The sequence below is a fragment of the Oncorhynchus nerka genome, linkage group LG26 (genome assembly GCF_034236695.1).
Source record: "Oncorhynchus nerka isolate Pitt River linkage group LG26, Oner_Uvic_2.0, whole genome shotgun sequence".
NCBI classification, from domain to species: Eukaryota; Metazoa; Chordata; class Actinopteri; order Salmoniformes; family Salmonidae; genus Oncorhynchus; species Oncorhynchus nerka.
The window spans coordinates 22,186,860-22,213,179 of NC_088421.1; the positions used below are offsets into that span (position 1 = coordinate 22,186,860).

The 26,320-nt window shown below is 39.8% G+C and overlaps 1 protein-coding gene across 1 annotated transcript in view; it reads left to right on the forward strand.

Annotated features, from left to right (window-relative positions):
* Positions 1-26,320, forward strand: part of LOC115122488 (ras-related C3 botulinum toxin substrate 2) — a 44,362-nt gene that overhangs the window by 5,346 nt on the left and 12,696 nt on the right. Inside the window, exons 2-4 of the mRNA XM_065010252.1 lie at positions 4,502-4,573; positions 5,155-5,272; positions 26,221-26,283. Coding sequence (XP_064866324.1) covers positions 4,502-4,573; positions 5,155-5,272; positions 26,221-26,283 — 253 coding nt within the window. The remainder of the gene's footprint in view (positions 1-4,501; positions 4,574-5,154; positions 5,273-26,220; positions 26,284-26,320) is intronic.

The window sequence follows — 26,320 nt, forward strand, 5'->3', positions numbered from 1 at the left end:
AAGGGGTTTATGCCCCTATCGTCCTGACTGTCACTCAGTGTCACCACCCTGCCTCCTGCCAACTCTGACACCCCGGTCCCCCTATGTGGAGAACCCCTGTAGATCAGGAGACTAGCTTTTGAAACTGTGACGGCTTACTTGTTTGAATGCAGTCATACAGTATGCATACGTGGGGAACATAGATTTATTCCTGTAGGCTACATCAAGGCAGAGGTGACAGAAACAAAATAGGACACAAATAGGCCAACAACTTCCTTCTGGAGTGTGGCATTTAGGTGTAAGTGGGATTTTGACATCTATATCCTCCTCGGTTGTTTTTAGTTTTAGGCCTTCTGACTGAATGAGAAGTGAGAGCATTTAAAATGAACTCTGCCCAGCCAGTGGTAATTAGGTTGGTCTTTAAAGTCAGATGCGGTATATGTTGGATTCCCACCATGAAGTATCATTGAAAAGCATTAATGTGCTGTAACTTTTAACTACTGTAGCATGATTGGCACTTTTTTGTCTTTTGTTCCGTTGTAGAACTTTGAGTTTAAAAGTAATTGCCCTGTTAAAAGTAGAGGTCTACCGATTAATCGGAATGGCCGATTAATTAGGGCCGATTTCAAGTTTTCATAACAATCGGAAATCGGTATTTTTTCGCCTAATAAAAAAAATAAACGTTTTATTTACCTTTATTTAACTAGGCAAGTCAGATAAGAACACATTCTTACTTTCAATGACGGCCTAGGAACGGTGGGTTTAACTGCCTTGTTCAGGGGCAGAACGACAGATATTCCCCTTGTCAGCTCGGGGGATCCAATCTTGCAACCTTACAGTTAACTAGTCCAACGCAATAAAGACCTCCCTCTCTCTTGTTGGACTCCACAAGGAGACTGCCTGTTACGCAAATGCAGTAATCCAAGGTAAATTGCTAGCTAGCATTAAATGTATCTTATAAAAAACAATCAATCATAATCACTAGTTAACTACACATGGTTGATGATATTATCTAGCGTGTCCTGTGTTGCATATAATCTGACTGAGCATACAAGTATCTAAGTATCTGATTGAGCGGTGGTAGGCAGAAGCAGGCGCCTATAATTCATTCAAACAGCACTTTCGTGCGTTTTGCCAGCAGCTCTTCGTTGTGCGTCAAGCATTGCGCTGTTTATGACTTCAAGCCTATCAACTCCCAAGATGAGGCTTGTGTAACCGAAGTGAAATGGCTAGCTAGTTAGCGCGCGCTAATTGTCGTTGTGTTTCTGGTTCGAGCCCAGGGAGGAGCGAGGAGAGGGACGGAAGCTATACTGTTACACTGGCAATACTAAAGTGCCTATAAGAACATTCAATCGTCAAAGGTTAATGAAATACAAATGCTATAGAGGGAAATAGTCCTATAATAACTACAACCTAAAACTTCTTACCTGGGAATATTGAAGACTCATGTTAAAAGGAACCACCAGCTTTCATATGTATTCATGTTCTGAGCAAGGAACTGAAACGTTAGCTTTCTTACATGGCACAAATTTCACTTTAACTTTCTTCTCCAACACTTTGTTTTTGCATTATTTAAACCAAATTGAACATGTTTCATTATTACCTTGAGGCTAAATTGATTTTATTGATGTACTATATATATTAAAATAAGTGTTCATTCAGTATTGTTGTAATTGTCATTATTACAAATAAATAAATAAATAAAATATAAATCGGCCGATTAATCGGTATCAGCTTTTTTGGTCCTCCAATAATCAGTATCTGTATCTGTATCGGCGTTGAGAAATCATAATCGGTCGACCTCTAGTTAAAAGGAATAACTTTCAGATGCACCATAGAATATAGCATTTCACATGGTTCCATCAGGTTCATGTAGTAAGTTATCACAATGCCATCATTGGATTTAGGGCTTCCATCCACCCCTGTCCCTTGTCCATCTGTGTGTGGGGGTAAGAAGAGAGAGGGAGCCTCATGCAGGAGGAGCAGGTGGAGAGTAGGAAGCATGGGGCCCCTACACTTAGACCACAGTCAACAGCATGTGTGTGTGAGTCAGAGGGTAGCAGAGATAGAGACTGCTCAATGACACACTAACTCACCACTGAGAGAGGGAAACAGACACTATCACACTATCCTGCATCTCACTCTCATATCACCTCTCTCTCGCTCTCTCTCTCTCTCTCTCTCTCTCTCTCTCTCATATCATATCTCTCTCTCTCTCTCTCTCTCTCTCTCTCTCGACTTCAGTTAGTGTGTACAGAACTGCTTCTTGCCACCTAATATAATATACAGTAAGTTATTACTAGTCATGTCTTCCACAAGGGTATAAACTATGAATGTTTCTCCAGTTCTTTTCAATGGCATCTATCAGGTTTCTTCTACCCAACCTTGAATGCTAACCTAATGATGTTCAAGGTGGAGCCAATCTGTAGAAGAAGCTGATGGTAGCCTGCCTACGTATAGCCCGGGGTGTCACTTTCTAACCTTGCCCTAAAAATGTAACTCTGGGAGCACTCCTCAGACTAGCATTCCTTCCCTCCTGTCCGTACATGCAGGTGCTTGCTTCTTATTGGAATTTTACTGCAAAAACCTTGACTGTGTTTTTAGCTGCTGACTGTCAGAGGTGTTTTAGAACACTGACAAGAAGCTAGAGAAAGCAGATTACTGCTTCTCATAATGTAGGCAAGTTTGAAAGAAGCCAGGCCCCATCATGCTGTTCATTCAGCACATTGTACATAGTTAGAATGTCTATGGCCATTCATCATACTGTAGCAAGCAATAAGGACAGTATATTGGCATCTTCTTTGCACAGGGAAAACCAAAAAATGAGTTGGCGTGCTGTTGTTGTACCATTTTATCATGAGTGGGAGTGGACCATGATAGATACCAAGCTGAATTTAATGATGGTATTCTGGCGAAAATATGGTGGAAGCTTTCCAAACAAGAAAAATTTAAAGAATTGACTCAATATGCAATTTTACGTTTCTTACCATATTAAGGCAGCTAACCTTTACAAAAAAAGAAAAAACATTTTTCACCACTGGTCTCCCATCCATGGACGGACCAGGACCGACCCTGCTTAGCAAACCAACAGTCGGATGCAGGGTGCTATCCTGCTGGAATGAATGAGCCGAAACTTGCAACTGGAATCTGTACTTTACTTTACTATTTATATTTTTGACAACTTTTACTTTTACTTCACTACATTCCTAAAGAAGATGATGTACTTTTTACTCCATACATTTTCCCCGACACCCAAAAGTACTTGTTACATTTTGAATGCATAGCAGGACAGGAAAAGGTTCCAATTCACACACTTATCTAGAGACCATCCATGGTCATCCTTACTGCCTCTGATCTGGTGCTCACTAAACAGAGAACATCCCCGGTCATCCCTACTGCCTCTGATCTGGTGGACTCACTAAACACACATGCTTCGTTTGTAAATTATGTCTGAGTGTTGGAGTGTACCCCTGGCTATCCATAAATGAAAAAAATTGTGCTATCTGGTTTGCTTAATATAAGTACTTTTTAAAATTATTCATTCTTTTACTTTTGATGCTTATGTATATTTTAGCAACTATATTTACTTTGGATACTTAAGTATATTTAAAACCAAATACATTTAGACTTTTACTAAAGTAGTATTTTACTGGGTGACTTTCACTTTTACTTGAGTAATTTTCTATTCAGGTATCTTTACTTTTAGTCAAGTATGAGAATTGAGTACTTTTTCCACCACTGGAAAAAGGCAGAGAAAGCAAAGGCCAGGGTAACATAACCAAAAATAGGTAGAATTGTTTAATTTAATTGCATCCATTTACAATTCATTTTCCCTCGCTTTGACAATTATTTTCCTTGCATTATTTTGTTTTGCTATCAATACTTTTGGATTTATGTTTTGCTTTCAATATTATTATTTTTGTTTGCAATACTAAGAATTTTGTTCTTGACTTCAGAAGTTTTGCTTGATATTACAGTTTTTTCCAACTGCTTTCACAAGTTTTCAAAACTGTCTCCTTTTTTTCAAAACACAATTCCCAAAACTGCACACAAAAAATACAAAATGCCTCACATTTCCTTCAAAATGTAACACTGCATTTGATGCAAATGCTTAATTCTGACATGTGTTTATGGCATTTTGTATTTTGTGTGTGCAGTTTTGGGAATTGTGTGTAGAGTTTTGAAAAAAGGAGAGTTTTGAAAACGTGTGTAAGCCGTTGGAAAAAACTGTAATACAAAATGAATATGGTTTCACTTGTTACATTTTACCTCAATATAAAAACAGCTACAGTATCTCACATGTGAAAATGCAGTTTTGACATGTGTTTTTTGTGTAAGAGAAGGGAGTTACTCTGACAGCTGGCAGCTACCCTGTAATGACTGTAGGTTCTCTCAGTGTGTGTGTGTGTGTGTGTGTGTGTGTGTGTGCTCGTGCGCACGAGAGTGTGTCAATGTGCTATTGCAGCAAGAAAATGTGTGTGTATGTGTTGGCACACAACTGATTGCCCAATGTCTGTTTCAGTGCTGTGGGAAAGACATGCCTGCTCATCAGCTACACAACCAACGCCTTCCCTGGAGAGTACATCCCCACAGTGTAAGTACTGGACCACAGACAGACACAGTGGACATGATATGGCTGGTACAGTGACAAATGTGTGGGCTAAATGGACAAACATCATACATAATGCAACCAATAACCAGAAATAGGAAACAATATTATATTCACAATAATTCTAGGAATTGGTATGCTAGATATTGACTTTACTTTCACAAACACCTATGGTATGCAGTTTTTATACATTCAGTGGCCCGTTTATTAGGCACACTATCAAGTACGGGGTCGGACCCCACTTTACCTTCAGAACAGCCTGAATTCTTTGGGGCATGGCGTTCAATTGTTGATCAATTGGTGTCAAGGGACCTAACGTGTGCCAAGAAAACATTCCCCACACCAGTACCGTTAACACCAGGCTGGATGGGTCCATGGATTCAAGTTTTCTTGATGCCTGTCTGCCTGCTTTATATAGCAAGCCACGACCATGTGCCTCACTGTCTGTAGGAGCGATCCATTTTCGTGAACGGGGTGGTGTACCTAATAAACTGTATACTGTTTATTCTGTGTAAGGTTTTTCACTGTGATATGTTCTAGATGTAATGGACTCATTTGTCTTGCAGGTTTGATAACTACTCAGCCAATGTGATGGTGGACAGTAAGCCAGTGAACCTGGGACTGTGGGATACAGCAGGACAGGAGGACTATGACAGACTCAGACCTCTGTCCTATCCTCAGACGGTAACACACAGACACATACAGAATCTCTATTACAAATGATATACAGTGGGGTCCGGAATTATTGACACCCTTGATAAAGATGAGCAGTAATGACTGTATACTGTCAAATTAATAAAGGATGCTGCCATGATTATGAATAATCCTGAATGAATCGTGAATAATGATGAATGAGAAAGTTACAGAGGATCAAAAATCATAGCCCCAAAACATGCTAACCTCCCCTGTTATTGGTAATGTCTTGGGGGTATGATCTTTGACCCTCTGTAACTTTCTCATTCATCATTATTCATGATTCATTCAGGATGTAAGCTGTTGACTACTTTATTTATAAGAATCTTTAGGGGTGTCAACTAATTTTTTGAGAAAAACATAATATTACTTGTTAAACTAAATCTCTTTGAGCAATTGTATTAGCATAAAATAATATAATTCTCACGTTGTTTGGAGCACACAATATAGTTCAGTATTTGCATACTACATTTTATATAGTCATTATCGCTCATATTTATCAAAAGAGTCAATAATTTCGGACCCCACTCTTCTACTACTCTGATACGCCTTTCTAACCTTCAGTACAACCACATGTATTACTCCCTACACCTTCACTGACCAATGACCATGTATGAATCACTAGATCTAATCTGTTTACAACATCTCCCTACACCTTCACTGACCAATGACCATATACACTATATGAATCACTAGATCTAATCTGTTTACAACATCAACATCTCCCTACACCTTCACTGACCAATGACCATATATGAATCACTAGATCTAATCTGTTTACAACATCAACATCTCCCTACACCTTCACTGACCAATGACCATATATGAATCACTAGATCTAATATGTTTACAACATCAACATCTCCCTACACCTTCACTGACCAATGACCATATATGAATCACTAGATCTAATCTGTTTACAACATCTCCCTACACCTTCACTGACCAATGACCATGTATGAATCACTAGATCTAATCTGTTTACAACATCTCCCTACACCTTCACTGACCAATGACCATGTATGAATCACTAGATCTAATCTGTTTACAACATCAACATCTCCCTACACCTTCACTGACCAATGACCATATATGAATCACTAGATCTAATCTGTTTACAACATCTCCCTACACCTTCACTGACCAATGACCATGTATGAATCACTAGATCTAATCTGTTTACAACATCAACATCTCCCTACACCTTCACTGACCAATGACCATATATGAATCACTAGATTTAATCTGTTTACAACATCTCCCTACACCTTCACTGACCAATGACCATATATGAATCACTAGATCTAATCTGTTTACAACATCAACATCTCCCTACACCTTCACTGACCAATGACCATATATGAATCACTAGATCTAATCTGTTTACAACATCTCCCTACACCTTCACTGACCAATGACCATGTATGAATCACTAGATCTAATCTGTTTACAACATCAACATCTCCCTACACCTTCACTGACCAATGACCATATATGAATCACTAGATTTAATCTGTTTACAACATCTCCCTATACCTTCACTGACCAATGACCATATATGAATCACTAGATCTAATCTGTTTACAACATCAACATCTCCCTACACCTTCACTGACCAATGACCATATATGAATCACTAGATCTAATCTGTTTACAACATCAACATCTCCCTACACCTTCACTGACCAATGACCATATATGAATCACTAGATCTAATCTGTTTACAACATCAACATCTCCCTACACCTTCACTGACCAATGACCATATACACTATATGAATCACTGTTTAGATTCTAAATCTGTTTAATCAACATCAACATCTCCCTACACCTTCACTGACCAATGACCATATATGAATCACTAGATCTAATCTGTTTACAACATCAACATCTCCCTACACCTTCACTGACCAATGACCATATATGAATCACTAGATTTAATCTGTTTACAACATCTCCCTACACCTTCACTGACCAATGACCATATATGAATCACTAGATCTAATCTGTTTACAACATCAACATCTCCCTACACCTTCACTGACCAATGACCATATATGAATCACTAGATCTAATCTGTTTACAACATCAACATCTCCCTACACCTTCACTGACCAATGACCATATATGAATCACTAGATCTAATCTGTTTACAACATCAACATCTCCCTACACCTTCACTGACCAATGACCATATATGAATCACTAGATTTAATCTGTTTACAACATCAACATCTCCTACACCTTCACTGACCAATGACCATATATGAATCACTAGATCTAATCTGTTTACAACATCAACATCTCCCTACACCTTCACTGACCAATGACCATATATGAATCACTAGATCTAATCTGTTTACAACATCAACATCTCCCTACACCTTCACTGACCAATGACCATATATGAATCACTAGATCTAATCTGTTTACAACATCAACATCTCCCTACACCTTCACTGACCAATGACCATATATGAATCACTAGATCTAATCTGTTTACAACATCAACATCTCCCTACACCTTCACTGACCAATGACCATATATGAATCACTAGATCTAATCTGTTTACAACATCAACATCTCCCTACACCTTCACTGACCAATGACCATATACACTAGATAATGAATCACTAGATGACCATTAATCTGTTTACAACATCAACATCTCCCTACACCTTCACTGACCAATGACCATATATGAATCACTAGATCTAATCTGTTTACAACATCAACATCTCCCTACACCTTCACTGACCAATGACCATATATGAATCACTAGATCTAATCTGTTTACAACATCAACATCTCCCTACACCTTCACTGACCAATGACCATATATGAATCACTAGATTTAATCTGTTTACAACATCTCCCTACACCTTCACTGACCAATGACCATATATGAATCACTAGATCTAATCTGTTTACAACATCAACATCTCCCTACACCTTCACTGACCAATGACCATATATGAATCACTAGATTTAATCTGTTTACAACATCTCTCCCTACACCTTCACTGACCAATGACCATATATGAATCACTAGATCTAATCTGTTTACAACATCAACATCTCCCTACACCTTCACTGACCAATGACCATATATGAATCACTAGATCTAATCTGTTTACAACATCAACATCTCCCTACACCTTCACTGACCAATGACCATATATGAATCACTAGATCTAATCTGTTTACAACATCAACATCTCCCTACACCTTCACTGACCAATGACCATATACACTAGATTTAATCTGAATCACACCTTCAGACCATCTAATCTGTTTACAACATCAACATCTCCCTACACCTTCACTGACCAATGACCATATATGAATCACTAGATCTAATCTGTTTACAACATCAACATCTCCCTACACCTTCACTGACCAATGACCATATACCATATGAATCACTAGATCTAATCTGTTTACAACATCAACATCTCCCTACACCTTCACTGACCAATGACCATATATGAATCACTAGATCTAATCTGTTTACAACATCAACATCTCCCTACACCTTCACTGACCAATGACCATATATGAATCACTAGATCTAATCTGTTTACAACATCAACATCTCCCTACACCTTCACTGACCAATGACCATATATGAATCACTAGATTTAATCTGTTTACAACATCTCCCTACACCTTCACTGACCAATGACCATATATGAATCACTAGATCTAATCTGTTTACAACATCAACATCTCCCTACACCTTCACTGACCAATGACCATATATGAATCACTAGATCTAATCTGTTTACAAATGACATCAGATCAATCTCAACATCAACATCTCCTACACCTTCACTGACCAATGACCATATATGAATCACTAGATCTAATCTGTTTACAACATCAACATCTCCTACACCTTCACTGACCAATGACCATATATGAATCACTAGATCTAATCTGTTTACAACATCAACATCTCCCTACACCTTCACTGACCAATGACCATATATGAATCACTAGATCTAATCTGTTTACAACATCAACATCTCCCTACACCTTCACTGACCAATGACCATATATGAATCACTAGATCTAATCTGTTTACAACATCAACATCTCCCTACACCTTCACTGACCAATGACCATATATGAATCACTAGATCTAATCTGTTTACAACATCAACATCTCCCTACACCTTCACTGACCAATGACCATATATGAATCACTAGATCTAATCTGTTTACAACATCAACATCTCCCTACACCTTCACTGACCAATGACCATATATGAATCACTAGATCTAATCTGTTTACAACAACATCAACATCTCCCTACACATCTTCACTGACCAATGACCATATATGAATCACTAGATCTAATCTGTTTACAACATCAACATCTCCCTACACCTTCACTGACCAATGACCATATATGAATCACTAGATCTAATCTGTTTACAACATCTCTGACCTACACCTTCACTGACCAATGACCATATATGAATCACTAGATCTAATCTGTTTACAACATCAACATCTCCCTACACCTTCACTGACCAATGACCATATATGAATCACTAGATCTAATCTGTTTACAACATCAACATCTCCCTACACCTTCACTGACCAATGACCATATATGAATCACTAGATCTAATCTGTTTACAACATCTCCCTAACACTCTGACCATATATGAATCACTAGATCTAATCTGTTTACCTTCACTGACCAATGACCATATATGAATCACTAGATCTAATCTGTTTACAACATCAACATCTCCCTACACCTTCACTGACCAATGACCATATATGAATCACTAGATCTAATCTGTTTACAACATCAACATCTCCCTACACCTTCACTGACCAATGACCATATATGAATCACTAGATCTAATCTGTTTACAACATCAACATCTCCCTACACCTTCACTGACCAATGACCATATATGAATCACTAGATCTAATCTGTTTACAACATCAACATCTCCCTACACCTTCACTGACCAATGACCATATATGAATCACTAGATTTAATCTGTTTACAACAACATCTCCCTACACCTTCACTGACCAATGACCATATATGAATCACTAGATCTAATCTGTTTACAACATCAACATCTCCCTACACCTTCACTGACCAATGACCATATATGAATCACTAGATCTAATCTGTTTACAACATCAACATCTCCAATGACCATACACCTTCAATCTGACCATCTCCCTATGACCATGACCATATGAATCACTAGATCTAATCTGTTTACAACATCAACATCTCCCTACACCTTCACTGACCAATGACCATATATGAATCACTAGATCTAATCTGTTTACAACATCAACATCTCCCTACACCTTCACTGACCAATGACCATATATGAATCACTAGATCTAATCTGTTTACAACATCAACATCTCCCTACACCTTCACTGACCAATGACCATATATGAATCACTAGATCTAATCTGTTTACAACATCAACATCTCCCTACACCTTCACTGACCAATGACCATATATGAATCACTAGATCTAATCTGTTTACAACATCAACATCTCCCTACACCTTCACTGACCAATGACCATATATGAATCACTAGATCTAATCTGTTTACAACATCAACATCTCCCTACACCTTCACTGACCAATGACCATATATGAATCACTAGATTTAATCTGTTTACAACATCTCCTCCCTACACCTTCACTGACCAATGACCATATATGAATCACTAGATCTAATCTGTTTACAACATCAACATCTCCCTACACCTTCACTGACCAATGACCATATATGAATCACTAGATCTAATCTGTTTACAACATCAACATCTCCCTACACCTTCACTGACCAATGACCATATATCACTAGAATCACTAGATCTAACCTCTGACCAATTTACAACATCAACATCTCCCTACACCTTCACTGACCAATGACCATATATGAATCACTAGATCTAATCTGTTTACAACATCAACATCTCCTACACCTTCACTGACCAATGACCATGTATGAATCACTAGATTTAATCTGTTTACAACATCAACATCTCCCTACACCTTCACTGACCAATGACCATATATGAATCACTAGATCTAATCTGTTTACAACATCAACATCTCCCTACACCTTCACTGACCAATGACCATATATGAATCACTAGATCTAATCTGTTTACAACATCAACATCTCCCTACACCTTCACTGACCAATGACCATATATGAATCACTAGATCTAATCTGTTTACAACATCAACATCTCCTAATCTACACCTTCACTGACCAATGACCATATATGAATCACTAGATTTAATCTGTTTACAACATCAACATCTCCTACACCTTCACTGACCAATGACCATATATGAATCACTAGATCTAATCTGTTTACAACATCAACATCTCCCTACACCTTCACTGACCAATGACCATATATGAATCACTAGATCTAATCTGTTTACAACATCAACATCTCCCTACACCTTCACTGACCAATGACCATATATGAATCACTAGATCTAATCTGTTTACAACATCAACATCTCCCTACACCTTCACTGACCAATGACCATATATGAATCACTAGATCTAATCTGTTTACAACATCAACATCTCCCTACACCTTCACTGACCAATGACCATATATGAATCACTAGATCTAATCTGTTTACAACATCAACATCTCCCTACACCTTCAATGACCATATATGAATCACTAGATCTAATCTGTTTACAACATCAACATCTCCCTACACCTTCACTGACCAATGACCATGTATGAATCACTAGATTTAATCTGTTTACAACATCAACATCTCCCTACACCTTCACTGACCAATGACCATATATGAATCACTAGATCTAATCTGTTTACAACATCAACATCTCCCTACACCTTCACTGACCAATGACCATATATGAATCACTAGATCTAATCTGTTTACAACATCAACATCTCCCTACACCTTCACTGACCAATGACCATATATGAATCACTAGATCTAATCTGTTTACAACATCAACATCTCCCTACACCTTCACTGACCAATGACCATATATGAATCACTAGATCTAATCTGTTTACAACATCAACATCTCCCTACACCTTCACTGACCAATGACCATATATGAATCACTAGATCTAATCTGTTTACAACATCAACATCTCCCTACACCTTCACTGACCAATGACCATATATGAATCACTAGATCTAATCTGTTTACAACATCAACATCTCCCTACACCTTCACTGACCAATGACCATATATGAATCACTAGATCTAATCTGTTTACAACATCAACATCTCCCTACACCTTCACTGACCAATGACCATATATGAATCACTAGATCTAATCTGTTTACAACATCAACATCTCCCTACACCTTCACTGACCAATGACCATATATGAATCACTAGATTTAATCTGTTTACAACATCAACATCTCCTACACCTTCACTGACCAATGACCATATATGAATCAATCTAGATCACTAATCTGTTTACAACATCAACATCTCCCTACACCTTCACTGACCAATGACCATATATGAATCACTAGATCTAATCTGTTTACAACATCAACATCTCCCTACACCTTCACTGACTGACCAATGACCATAATCTGTTTACAACATCAACATCTCCCTACACCTTCACTGACCAATGACCATATATGAATCACTAGATCTAATCTGTTTACAACATCAACATCTCCCTACACCTTCACTGACCAATGACCATGTATGAATCACTAGATTTAATCTGTTTACAACATCAACATCTCCCTACACCTTCACTGACCAATGACCATATATGAATCACTAGATCTAATCTGTTTACAACATCAACATCTCCTACACCTTCACTGACCAATGACCATATATGAATCACTAGATCTAATCTGTTTACAACATCAACATCTCCCTACACCTTCACTGACCAATGACCATATATGAATCACTAGATCTAATCTGTTTACAACATCAACATCTCCCTACACCTTCACTGACCAATGACCATATATGAATCACTAGATCTAATCTGTTTACAACATCAACATCTCCCTACACCTTCACTGACCAATGACCATATATGAATCACTAGATCTAATCTGTTTACAACATCAACATCTCCCTACACCTTCACTGACCAATGACCATATATGAATCACTAGATCTAATCTGTTTACAACATCAACATCTCCCTACACCTTCACTGACCAATGACCATATATGAATCACTAGATTTAATCTGTTTACAACATCAACATCTCTACACCTTCACTGACCAATGACCATATATGAATCACTAGATCTAATCTGTTTACAACATCAACATCTCCCTACACCTTCACACCTTCACTGACCAATGACCATGACCATATGAATCACTAGATCTAATCTGTTTACAACATCAACATCTCCCTACACCTTCACTGACCAATGACCATATATGAATCACTAGATCTAATCTGTTTACAACATCAACATCTCCCTACACCTTCACTGACCAATGACCATATATGAATCACTAGATCTAATCTGTTTACAACATCAACATCTCCCTACACCTTCACTGACCAATGACCATATATGAATCACTAGATCTAATCTGTTTACAACATCAACATCTCCCTACACCTTCACTGACCAATGACCATATATGAATCACTAGATCTAATCTGTTTACAACATCAACATCTCCCTACACCTTCACTGACCAATGACCATATATGAATCACTAGATCTAATCTGTTTACAACATCAACATCTCCCTACACCTTCACTGACCAATGACCATATATGAATCACTAGATCTAATCTGTTTACAACATCAACATCTCCCTACACCTTCACTGACCAATGACCATATATGAATCACTAGATCTAATCTGTTTACAACATCAACATCTCCCTACACACTGACCAATGACCATGAATCCAATGACCATACCTTCACTGAAATGACCATATATGAATCTAGATCTAATCTGTTTACAACATCAACATCTCCCTACACCTTCACTGACCAATGACCATATATGAATCACTAGATCTAATCTGTTTACAACATCAACATCTCCCTACACCTTCACTGACCAATGACCATATATGAATCACTAGATTTAATCTGTTTACAACATCATCTCCCTACACCTTCACTGACCAATGACCATATATGAATCACTAGATCTAATCTGTTTACAACATCAACATCTCCCTACACCTTCACTGACCAATGACCATATATGAATCACTAGATCTAATCTGTTTACAACATCAACATCTCCCTACACCTTCACTGACCAATGACCATGTAATCTGAATCACTAGAATCACTTAATCTGTTTACAACATCAACATCTCCCTACACCTTCACTGACCAATGACCATATATGAATCACTAGATCTAATCTGTTTACAACATCAACATCTCCCTACACCTTCACTGACCAATGACCATATATGAATCACTAGATCTAATCTGTTTACAACATCAACATCTCCCTACACCTTCACTGACCAATGACCATATATGAATCACTAGATCTAATCTGTTTACAACATCAACATCTCCCTACACCTTCACTGACCAATGACCATATATGAATCACTAGATTTAATCTGTTTACAACATCTCCCTACACCTTCACTGACCAATGACCATATATGAATCGCTAGATCTAATCTGTTTACAACATCAACATCTCCCTACACCTTCACTGACCAATGACCATATATGAATCACTAGATCTAATCTGTTTACAACATCAACATCTCCCTACACCTTCACTGACCAATGACCATATATGAATCACTAGATCTAATCTGTTTACAACATCAACATCTCCCTACACCTTCACTGACCAATGACCATATATGAATCACTAGATCTAATCTGTTTACAACATCAACATCTCCCTACACCTTCACTGACCAATGACCATATATGAATCACTAGATCTAATCTGTTTACAACATCAACATCTCCCTACACCTTCACTGACCAATGACCATATATGAATCACTAGATCTAATCTGTTTACAACATCAACATCTCCCTACACCTTCACTGACCAATGACCATATATGAATCACTAGATTTAATCTGTTTACAACATCTCCCTACACCTTCACTGACCAATGACCATATATGAATCGCTAGATCTAATCTGTTTACAACATCAACATCTCCCTACACCTTCACTGACCAATGACCATATATGAATCACTAGATCTAATCTGTTTACAACATCAACATCTCCCTACACCTTCACTGACCAATGACCATATATGAATCACTAGATCTAATCTGTTTACAACATCAACATCTCCCTACATCTTCACTGACCAATGACCATATATGAATCACTAGATCTAATCTGTTTACAACATCAACATCTCCCTACACCTTCACTGACCAATGACCATATATGAATCACTAGATTTAATCTGTTTACAACATCTCCCTACACCTTCACTGACCAATGACCATATATGAATCACTAGATCTAATCTGTTTACAACATCAACATCTCCCTACACCTTCACTGACCAATGACCATATATGAATCACTAGATCTAATCTGTTTACAACATCAACATCTCCCTACACCTTCACTGACCAATGACCATATATGAATCACTAGATCTAATCTGTTTACAACATCAACATCTCCCTACACCTTCACTGACCAATGACCATATATGAATCACTAGATTTAATCTGTTTACAACATCTCCCTACACCTTCACTGACCAATGACCATATATGAATCACTAGATCTAATCTGTTTACAACATCAACATCTCCCTACACCTTCACTGACCAATGACCATATATGAATCACTAGATTTAATCTGTTTACAACATCTCCCTACACCTTCACTGACCAATGACCATATATGAATCACTAGATCTAATCTGTTTACAACATCAACATCTCCCTACACCTTCACACTGACCAATGACCATATATGAATCACTAGATCTAATCTGTTTACAACATCAACATCTCCCTACACCTTCACTGACCAATGACCATATATGAATCACTAGATCTAATCTGTTTACAACATCAACATCTCCCTACACCTTCACTGACCAATGACCATATACACTATATGAATCATTAGATCTAATCTGTTTACAACATCAACATCTCCCTACACCTTCACTGACCAATGACCATATATGAATCACTAGATCTAATCTGTTTACAACATCAACATCTCCCTACACCTTCACTGACCAATGACCATATATGAATCACTAGATCTAATCTGTTTACAACATCAACATCTCCCTACACCTTCACTGACCAATGACCATATATGAATCACTAGATCTAATCTGTTTACAACATCAACATCTCCCCACACCTTCACTGACCAATGACCATATATGAATCACTAGATGTAATCTGTTTACAACATCTCCCTACACCTTCACTGACCAATGACCATATATGAATCACTAGATCTAATCTGTTTACAACATCAACATCTCCCTACACCTTCACTGACCAATGACCATATATGAATCACTAGATTTAATCTGTTTACAACATCAACATCTCCCTACACCTTCACTGACCAATGACCATATATGAATCACTAGATCTAATCTGTTTACAACATCAACATCTCCCTACACCTTCACTGACCAATGACCATATATGAATCACTAGATCTAATCTGTTTACAACATCAGCATCTCCCTACACCTTCACTGACCAATGACCATATATGAATCACTAGATCTAATCTGTTTACAACATCAACATCTCCCTACACCTTCACTGACCAATGACCATATATGAATCACTAGATTTAATCTGTTTACAACATCTCCCTACACCTTCACTGACCAATGACCATATATGAATCGCTAGATCTAATCTGTTTACAACATCAACATCTCCCTACACCTTCACTGACCAATGACCATATATGAATCACTAGATCTAATCTGTTTACAACATCAACATCTCCCTACACCTTCACTGACCAATGACCATGTATGAATCACTAGATTTAATCTGTTTACAACATCAACATCTCCCTACACCTTCACTGACCAATGACCATATACACTATATGAATCACTAGATCTAATCTGTTTACAACATCAACATCTCCCTACACCTTCACTGACCAATGACCATATATGAATCACTAGATCTAATCTGTTTACAACATCAACATCTCCCTACACCTTCAATGACCATATATGAATCACTAGATTTAATCTGTTTACAACATCTCCCTATACCTTCACTGACCAATGACCATATATGAATCACTAGATATAATCTGTTTACAACATCAACATCTCCCTACACCTTCACACTGACCAATGACCATATATGAATCACTAGATCTAATCTGTTTACAACATCAACATCTCCCTACACCTTCACTGACCAATGACCATATATGAATCACTAGATCTAATCTGTTTACAACATCAACATCTCCCTACACCTTCACTGACCAATTACATTTACATTTAAGTCATTTAGCAGACGCTCTTATCCAGAGCGACTTACAAATTGGTGCGTTCACCTTATGACATCCAGTGGAACAGTCACTTTACAATAGTGCATCTAAATCTTTTAAGGGGGGGTGAGAAGGATTACTTTATCCTATCCTAGGTATTCCTTAAAGAGGTGGGGTTTCAGGTGTCTCCGGAAGGTGGTGATTGACTCCGCTGTCCTGGCGTCGTGAGGGAGTTTGTTCCACCATTGGGGGGCCAGAGCAGCGAACAGTTTTGACTGGGCTGAGCGGGAACTGTACTTCCTCAGTGGTAGGGAGGCGAGCAGGCCAGAGGTGGATGAACGCAGTGCCCTTGTTTGGGTGTAGGGCCTGATCAGAGCCTGGAGGTACTGAGGTGCCGTTCCCCTCACAGCTCCGTAGGCAAGCACCATGGTCTTGTAGCGGATGCGAGCTTCAACTGGAAGCCAGTGGAGAGAGCGGAGGAGCGGGGTGACGTGAGAGAACTTGGGAAGGTTGAACACCAGACGGGCTGCGGCGTTCTGGATGAGTTGTAGGGGTTTAATGGCACAGGCAGGGAGCCCAGCCAACAGCGAGTTGCAGTAATCCAGACGGGAGATGACAAGTGCCTGGATTAGGACCTGCGCCGCTTCCTGTGTGAGGCAGGGTCGTACTCTGCGGATGTTGTAGAGCATGAACCTACAGGAACGGGCCACCGCCTTGATGTTATTTGAGAACGACAGGGTGTTGTCCAGGATCACGCCAAGGTTCTTAGCGCTCTGGGACGAGGACACAATGGAGTTGTCAACCGTGATGGCGAGATCATGGAACGGGCAGTCCTTCCCGGGAGGAAGAGCAGCTCCGTCTTGCCGAGGTTCAGCTTGAGGTGATGATCCGTCATCCACACTGATATGTCTGCCAGACATGCAGAGATGCGATTCGCCACCTGGTCGTCAGAAGGGGGAAAGGAGAAGATTAATTGTGTGTCGTCTGCATAGCAATGATAGGAGAGACCATGTGAGGTTATGACAGAGCCAAGTGACTTGGTGTATAGCGAGAATAGGAGAGGGCCTAGAACAGAGCCCTGGGGACACCAGTGGTGAGAGCACGTGGTGAGGAGACAGATTCTCGCCACGCCACCTGGTAGGAGCGACCTGTCAGGTAGGACGCAATCCAAGCGTGGGCCGCGCCGAGATGCCCAACTCGGAGAGGGTGGAGAGGAGGATCTGATGGTTCACAGTATCGAAGGCAGCCGATAAGTCTAGAAGGATGAGAGCAGAGGAGAGAGAGTTAGCTTTAGCAGTGCGGAGCGCCTCCGTGATACAGAGAAGAGCAGTCTCAGTTGAATGACTATTCTTGAAACCTGACTGATTTGGATCAAGAAGGTCATTCTGAGAGAGATAGCGGGAGAGCTGGCCAAGGACGGCACGTTCAAGAGTTTTGGAGAGAAAAGAAAGAAGGGATACTGGTCTGTAGTTGTTGACATCGGAGGGATCAGTGTAGGTTTTTTCAGAAGGGGTGCAACTCTCGCTCTCTTGAAGACAGGAGGGACGTAGCCAGCGGTCAGGGATGAGTTGATGAGCGAGGTGAGGTAAGGGAGAAGGTCACCGGAGATGGTCTGGAGAAGAGAGGAGGGGATAGGGTCAAGCGGGCAGGTTGTTGGGCGGCCGGCCGTCACAAGACGCGAGATGTCATCTGGAGAGAGAGGGAGAAAGAGGTCAGAGCACAGGGTAGGGCAGTGTGAGCAGAACCAGCGGTGTCGTTTGACTTAGCAAACGAGGATCGGATGTCGTCGACCTTCTTTTCAAAATGGTTGACGAAGTCATCTGCAGAGAGGGAGGAGGGGGAGGGAGGAGGATTCAAGAGGGAGGAGAAGGTGGCAAAGAGCTTCCTAGGGTTAGAGGCAGATGCTTGGAATTTAGAGTGGTAGAAAGTGGCTTTAGCAGCAGAGACAGAGGAGGAAAATGTAGAGAGGAGGGAGTGAAAGGATGCCAGGTCCGCAGGGAGGCGAGTTTTCCTCCATTTCCGCTCGGCTGTCCGGAGCCCTGTTCTGTGAGCTCGCAATGAGTCGTCGAGCCACGGAGCGGGAGGGAGGACCGAGCCGGCCTGGAGGATAGGGGACATAGAGAGTCAAAGGATGCAGAAAGGGAGGAGAGGAGGGTTGAGGAGGCAGAATCAGGAGATAGGTTGGAGAAGGTTTGAGCAGAGGAAGAGATGATAGGATGGAAGAGGAGAGAGTAGCGGGGAGAGAGAGCGAAGGTTGGGACGGCGCGATACCATTCGAGTAGGGGCAGTGTGGGAAGTGTTGGATGAGAGCGAGAGGGAGAAGGATACAAGGTAGTGGTCGGAGACTTGGAGGAGTTGCAATGAGGTTAGTGGAAGAACAGCATCTAGTAAAGATGAGGTCGGCGTATTTCCTGCCTTGTGAGTAGGGGGAAGGTGAGAGGGTGAGGTCAAAAGAGGAGAGGAGTGGAAAGAAGGAGGCAGAGAGGAATGAGTCAAAGGTAGACGTGGGGAGGTTAAAGTCGCCCAGAACTGTGAGAGGTGAGCCGTCCTCAGGAAAGGAGCTTATCAAGGCATCAAGCTCATTGATGAACTCTCCGAGGGAACCTGGAGGGCGATAAATGATAAGGATGTTAAGCTTGAAAGGGCTAGTAACTGTGACAGCATGGAATTCAAAGGAGGCGATAGACAGATGGGTAAGGGGAGAAAGAGAGAATGACCACTTGGGAGAGATGAGGATCCCGGTGCCACCACCCCGCTGACCAGAAGCTCTCGGGGTGTGCGAGAGCACGTGGGCGGACGAAGAGAGAGCAGTAGGAGTAGCGGTGTTGTCTGTGGTGATCCATGTTTCCGTCAGAGCCAAGAAGTCGAGGGACTGGAGGGAGGCATAGGCTGAGATGAACTCTGCCTTGTTGGCCGCAGATCGGCAGTTCCAGAGGCTACCGGAGACCTGGAACTCCACGTGGGTCGTGCGCTGGGACCACCAGATTAGGATGGCCGCGGCCATGCGGTGTGGAGCGTTTGTATGGTCTGTGCAGAGAGGAGAGAACAGGGATAGACAGACACATAGTTGACAGGCTAGAGAAGAGGCTACGCTAATGCAGAGGAGATTGGAATGACAAGTGGACTACACGTCTCGAATGTTCAGAAAGTTAAGCTTAGGTAGCAAGAATCTAATTGACTAAAATGATTAAAATGATACAGTACTGCTGGGGTATACTAGCTGCGTTGTTGACACTACCCTAATCAAGTCGTACCGTTGAGTGTGAAGTTTCTACAATGCTGCTTTTCGGGAGCTAGCTGGCTAGCTAGCAGTGTTGGTTACGTTACGTTGCGTTAGGAGAACGACAATAGCTGGCTAGCTAACCTAGAAAATCGCTCTAGACTACACAATTATCTTTGAAACAAAGACGGCTATGTAGCTAGCTATGTAGCTAGCTACGATCAAACAAATCACACCGTTGGGACTGTAATGAAATGAAATGAAAATGTGATCCTACCTGTGGAGCGAGCGGAATCGACCGGAATGCGAAAGTTCTATTCAGTAGGCGTTGGCTGGCTATTGGCTAGCTAGGAGTGTCTCCTACGTTAAGGACGACAAAATAGCTGGCTAGCTAACCTCTGTGAATTAAGATAATCACTCTAAGACTACACACTCTAAACTACACAATTATCTTGGATACGAAGACAGCAAAGACAACTATGTAGCTAGCTAATCCTACACTAATCAAGTCGTTCAGTTGAGTGTGATAGTTACTACAGTGCTACGGTAGCCGGTGAACGTATGCTAGCTGGCTAGCTGCTAGGCAGATAGGAGGACGACGAAATACGATAATAACGCAATTATCACTCTAAGACTCCACACTCTAAACTACACAATTATCTTGGATACGAAGACAGCAAAGACAACTATGTAGCTAGCTAACACTACACTAATCAAGTCGTTCAGTTGAGTGTGATAGTTACTACAGTGCTACGGTAGACGGTGAACGTGTTGGGCAGATAGGAGACGACGAAATACGATAATTACGCAATTATCTTTGATACAACGACGACTATGTAGCTAGCTAAGAAGAAATTGCTAAGATTAGACAAATCAGACCGTTGTACTATAATGAAATGTAATGAAATGTAATGAAAAAGTTATACAACCTGCAGACCGAAGCGCGGATGCGACCGGCTCGCTCCAACCCGGCTCGCTGTGTGACCAATGACCATATATGAATCACTAGATCTAATCTGTTTACAACATCAACATCTCCCTACACCTTCACTGACCAATGACCATATATGAATCACTAGATTTAATCTGTTTACAACATCTCCCTACACCTTCACTGACCAATGACCATATATGAATCGCTAGATCTAATCTGTTTACAACATCAACATCTCCCTACACCTTCACTGACCAATGACCATATATGAATCACTAGATTTAATCTGTTTACAACATCAACATCTCCCTACACCTTCACTGACCAATGACCATGTATGAATCACTAGATTTAATCTGTTTACAACATCAACATCTCCCTACACCTTCACTGACCAATGACCATATATGAATCACTAGATCTAATCTGTTTACAACATCAACATCTCCCTACACCTTCACTGACCAATGACCATATATGAATCACTAGATTTAATCTGTTTACAACATCTCCCTACACCTTCACTGACCAATGACCATATACACTGTTTACAACATCAACATGAACCTTCACCATATATGAATCACTTAATCTGTTTACAACATCTCCCTACACCTTCACTGACCAATGACCATATATGAATCACTAGATCTAATCTGTTTACAACATCAACATCTCCCTACACCTTCACTGACCAATGACCATATATGAATCACTAGATCTAATCTGTTTACAACATCAACATCTCCCTACACCTTCACTGACCAATGACCATATATGAATCACTAGATTTAATCTGTTTACAACATCTCCCTACACCTTCACTGACCAATGACCATATATGAATCACTAGATCTAATCTGTTTACAACATCAACATCTCCCTACACCTTCACTGACCAATGACCATATATGAATCACTAGATTTAATCTGTTTACAACATCAACATCTCCCTACATCTCCCTACACCTTCACTGACCAATGACCATATATGAATCACTAGATCTAATCTGTTTACAACATCAACATCTCCAATGACCATATATGAATCACTAGATCTAATCTGTTTACAACATCAACATCTCCCTACACCTTCACTGACCAATGACCATATATGAATCACTAGATCTAATCTGTTTACAACATCAACATCTCCAATGACCATACACCTTCAATGACCAATACCATATGAATCACTAGATTTAATCTGTTTACAACATCTCCCTATACCTTCACTGACCAATGACCATATATGAATCACTAGATATAATCTGTTTACAACATCAACATCTCCCTACACCTTCACACTGACCAATGACCATATATGAATCACTAGATCTAATCTGTTTACAACATCAACATCTCCCTACACCTTCACTGACCAATGACCATATATGAATCACTAGATCTAATCTGTTTACAACATCAACATCTCCCTACACCTTCACTGACCAATGACCATATATGAATCACTAGATCTAATCTGTTTACAACATCAACATCTCCCTACACCTTCACTGACCAATGACCATATATGAATCACTAGATCTAATCTGTTTACAACATCAACATCTCCCTACACCTTCACTGACCAATGACCATATATGAATCACTAGATTTAATCTGTTTACAACATCTCCCTACACCTTCACTGACCAATGACCATATATGAATCACTAGATCTAATCTGTTTACAACATCAACATCTCCCTACACCTTCACTGACCAATGACCATATATGAATCACTAGATCTAATCTGTTTACAACATCAACATCTCCCTACACCTTCACTGACCAATGACCATGTATGAATCACTAGATTTAATCTGTTTACAACATCAACATCTCCCTACACCTTCACTGACCAATGACCATATATGAATCACTAGATCTAATCTGTTTACAACATCAACATCTCCCTACACCTTCACTGACCAATGACCATATATGAATCACTAGATTTAATCTGTTTACAACATCTCTTCACTACCACCTTCACTGACCAATGACCATATACACCTTCACTGACCAATGACCATGAATCACTAGATTTAATCTGTTTACAACATCTCCCTACACCTTCACTGACCAATGACCATATATGAATCACTAGATCTAATACAACATCAACATCTCCCTACACCTTCACTGACCAATGACCATATATGAATCACTAGATCTAATCTGTTTACAACATCAACATCTCCCTACACCTTCACTGACCAATGACCATATATGAATCACTAGATTTAATCTGTTTACAACATCTCCCTACACCTTCACTGACCAATGACCATATATGAATCACTAGATCTAATCTGTTTACAACATCAACATCTCCCTACACCTTCACTGACCAATGACCATATATGAATCACTAGATTTAATCTGTTTACAACATCTCCCTACACCTTCACTGACCAATGACCATATATGAATCACTAGATCTAATCTGTTTACAACATCAACATCTCCCTACACCTTCACTGACCAATGACCATATATGAATCACTAGATCTAATCTGTTTACAACATCAACATCTCTCCCTACACCTTCACTGACCAATGACCATAATCACACTAATATCAACATCTCCCTACACCTTCACTGAATCACTAGATCTAATCTGTTTACAACATCAACATCTCCTAATCTACACCTTCACTGACCAATGACTACACCTTCACTGACCAATGACCATATATGAATCACTAGATCTAATCTGTTTACAACATCAACATCTCCCTACACCTTCACTGACCAATGACCATATAATCACTAGATCTAATCTGTTTACAATCACTCTCCCTAGACCAATGACCATAAATCTAGATTAATCTGTTTACAACATCAACATCTCCCTACACCTTCACTGACCAATGACCATATATGAATCACTAGATCTAATCTGTTTACAACATCAACATCTCCCTACACCTTCACTGACCAATGACCATATCTGTTTATGAATCACTAGATCTAATCTGTTTACAACATCAACATCTCCCTACACCTTCACTGACCAATGACCATATATGAATCACTAGATCTAATCTGTTTACAACATCAACATCTCCCTACACCTTCACTGACCAATGACCATATATGAATCACTAGATTTAATCTGTTTACAACATCTCCCTACACCTTCACTGACCAATGACCATATATGAATCACTAGATCTAATCTGTTTACAACATCAACATCTCCCTACACCTTCACTGACCAATGACCATATATGAATCACTAGATCTAATCTGTTTACAACATCAACATCTCCCTACACCTTCACTGACCAATGACCATGTATGAATCACTAGATTTAATCTGTTTACAACATCAACATCTCCCTACACCTTCACTGACCAATGACCATATATGAATCACTAGATCTAATCTGTTTACAACATCAACATCTCCCTACACCTTCACTGACCAATGACCATATACACTATATGAATCACTAGATTTAATCTGTTTACAACATCTCCCTACACCTTCACTGACCAATGACCATATATGAATCACTAGATCTAATCTGTTTACAACATCAACATCTCCCTACACCTTCACTGACCAATGACCATATATGAATCACTAGATCTAATCTGTTTACAACATCAACATCTCCCTACACCTTCACTGACCAATGACCATATATGAATCACTAGATTTAATCTGTTTACAACATCTCCCTACACCTTCACTGACCAATGACCATATATGAATCACTAGATCTAATCTGTTTACAACATCAACATCTCCCTACACCTTCACTGACCAATGACCATGTGTGAATCACTAGATCTAATCTGTTTACAACATCAACATCTCCCTACACCTTCACTGACCAATGACCATATATGAATCACTAGATTTAATCTGTTTACAACATCTCCCTACACCTTCACTGACCAATGACCATATATGAATCACTAGATCTAATCTGTTTACAACATCAACATCTCCCTACACCTTCACTGACCAATGACCATATATGAATCACTAGATCTAATCTGTTTACAACATCAACATCTCCCTACACCTTCACTGACCAATGACCATATATGAATCACTAGATTTAATCTGTTTACAACATCTCCCTACACCTTCACTGACCAATGACCATATATGAATCACTAGATCTAATCTGTTTACAACATCAACATCTCCCTACACCTTCACTGACCATGTATGAATCACTAGATCTAATCTGTTTACAACATCAACCTACACCTTTAATACTACCATTGATCAGGCACTATGTTTGTCCCCTAGGATGTGTTCCTCATCTGTTTCTCTCTGGTGAGCCCAGCATCGTTTGAGAACGTCAGAGCCAAGGTGAGTGGATGCTGTGTGATCTTCATGGCTGTTGTGC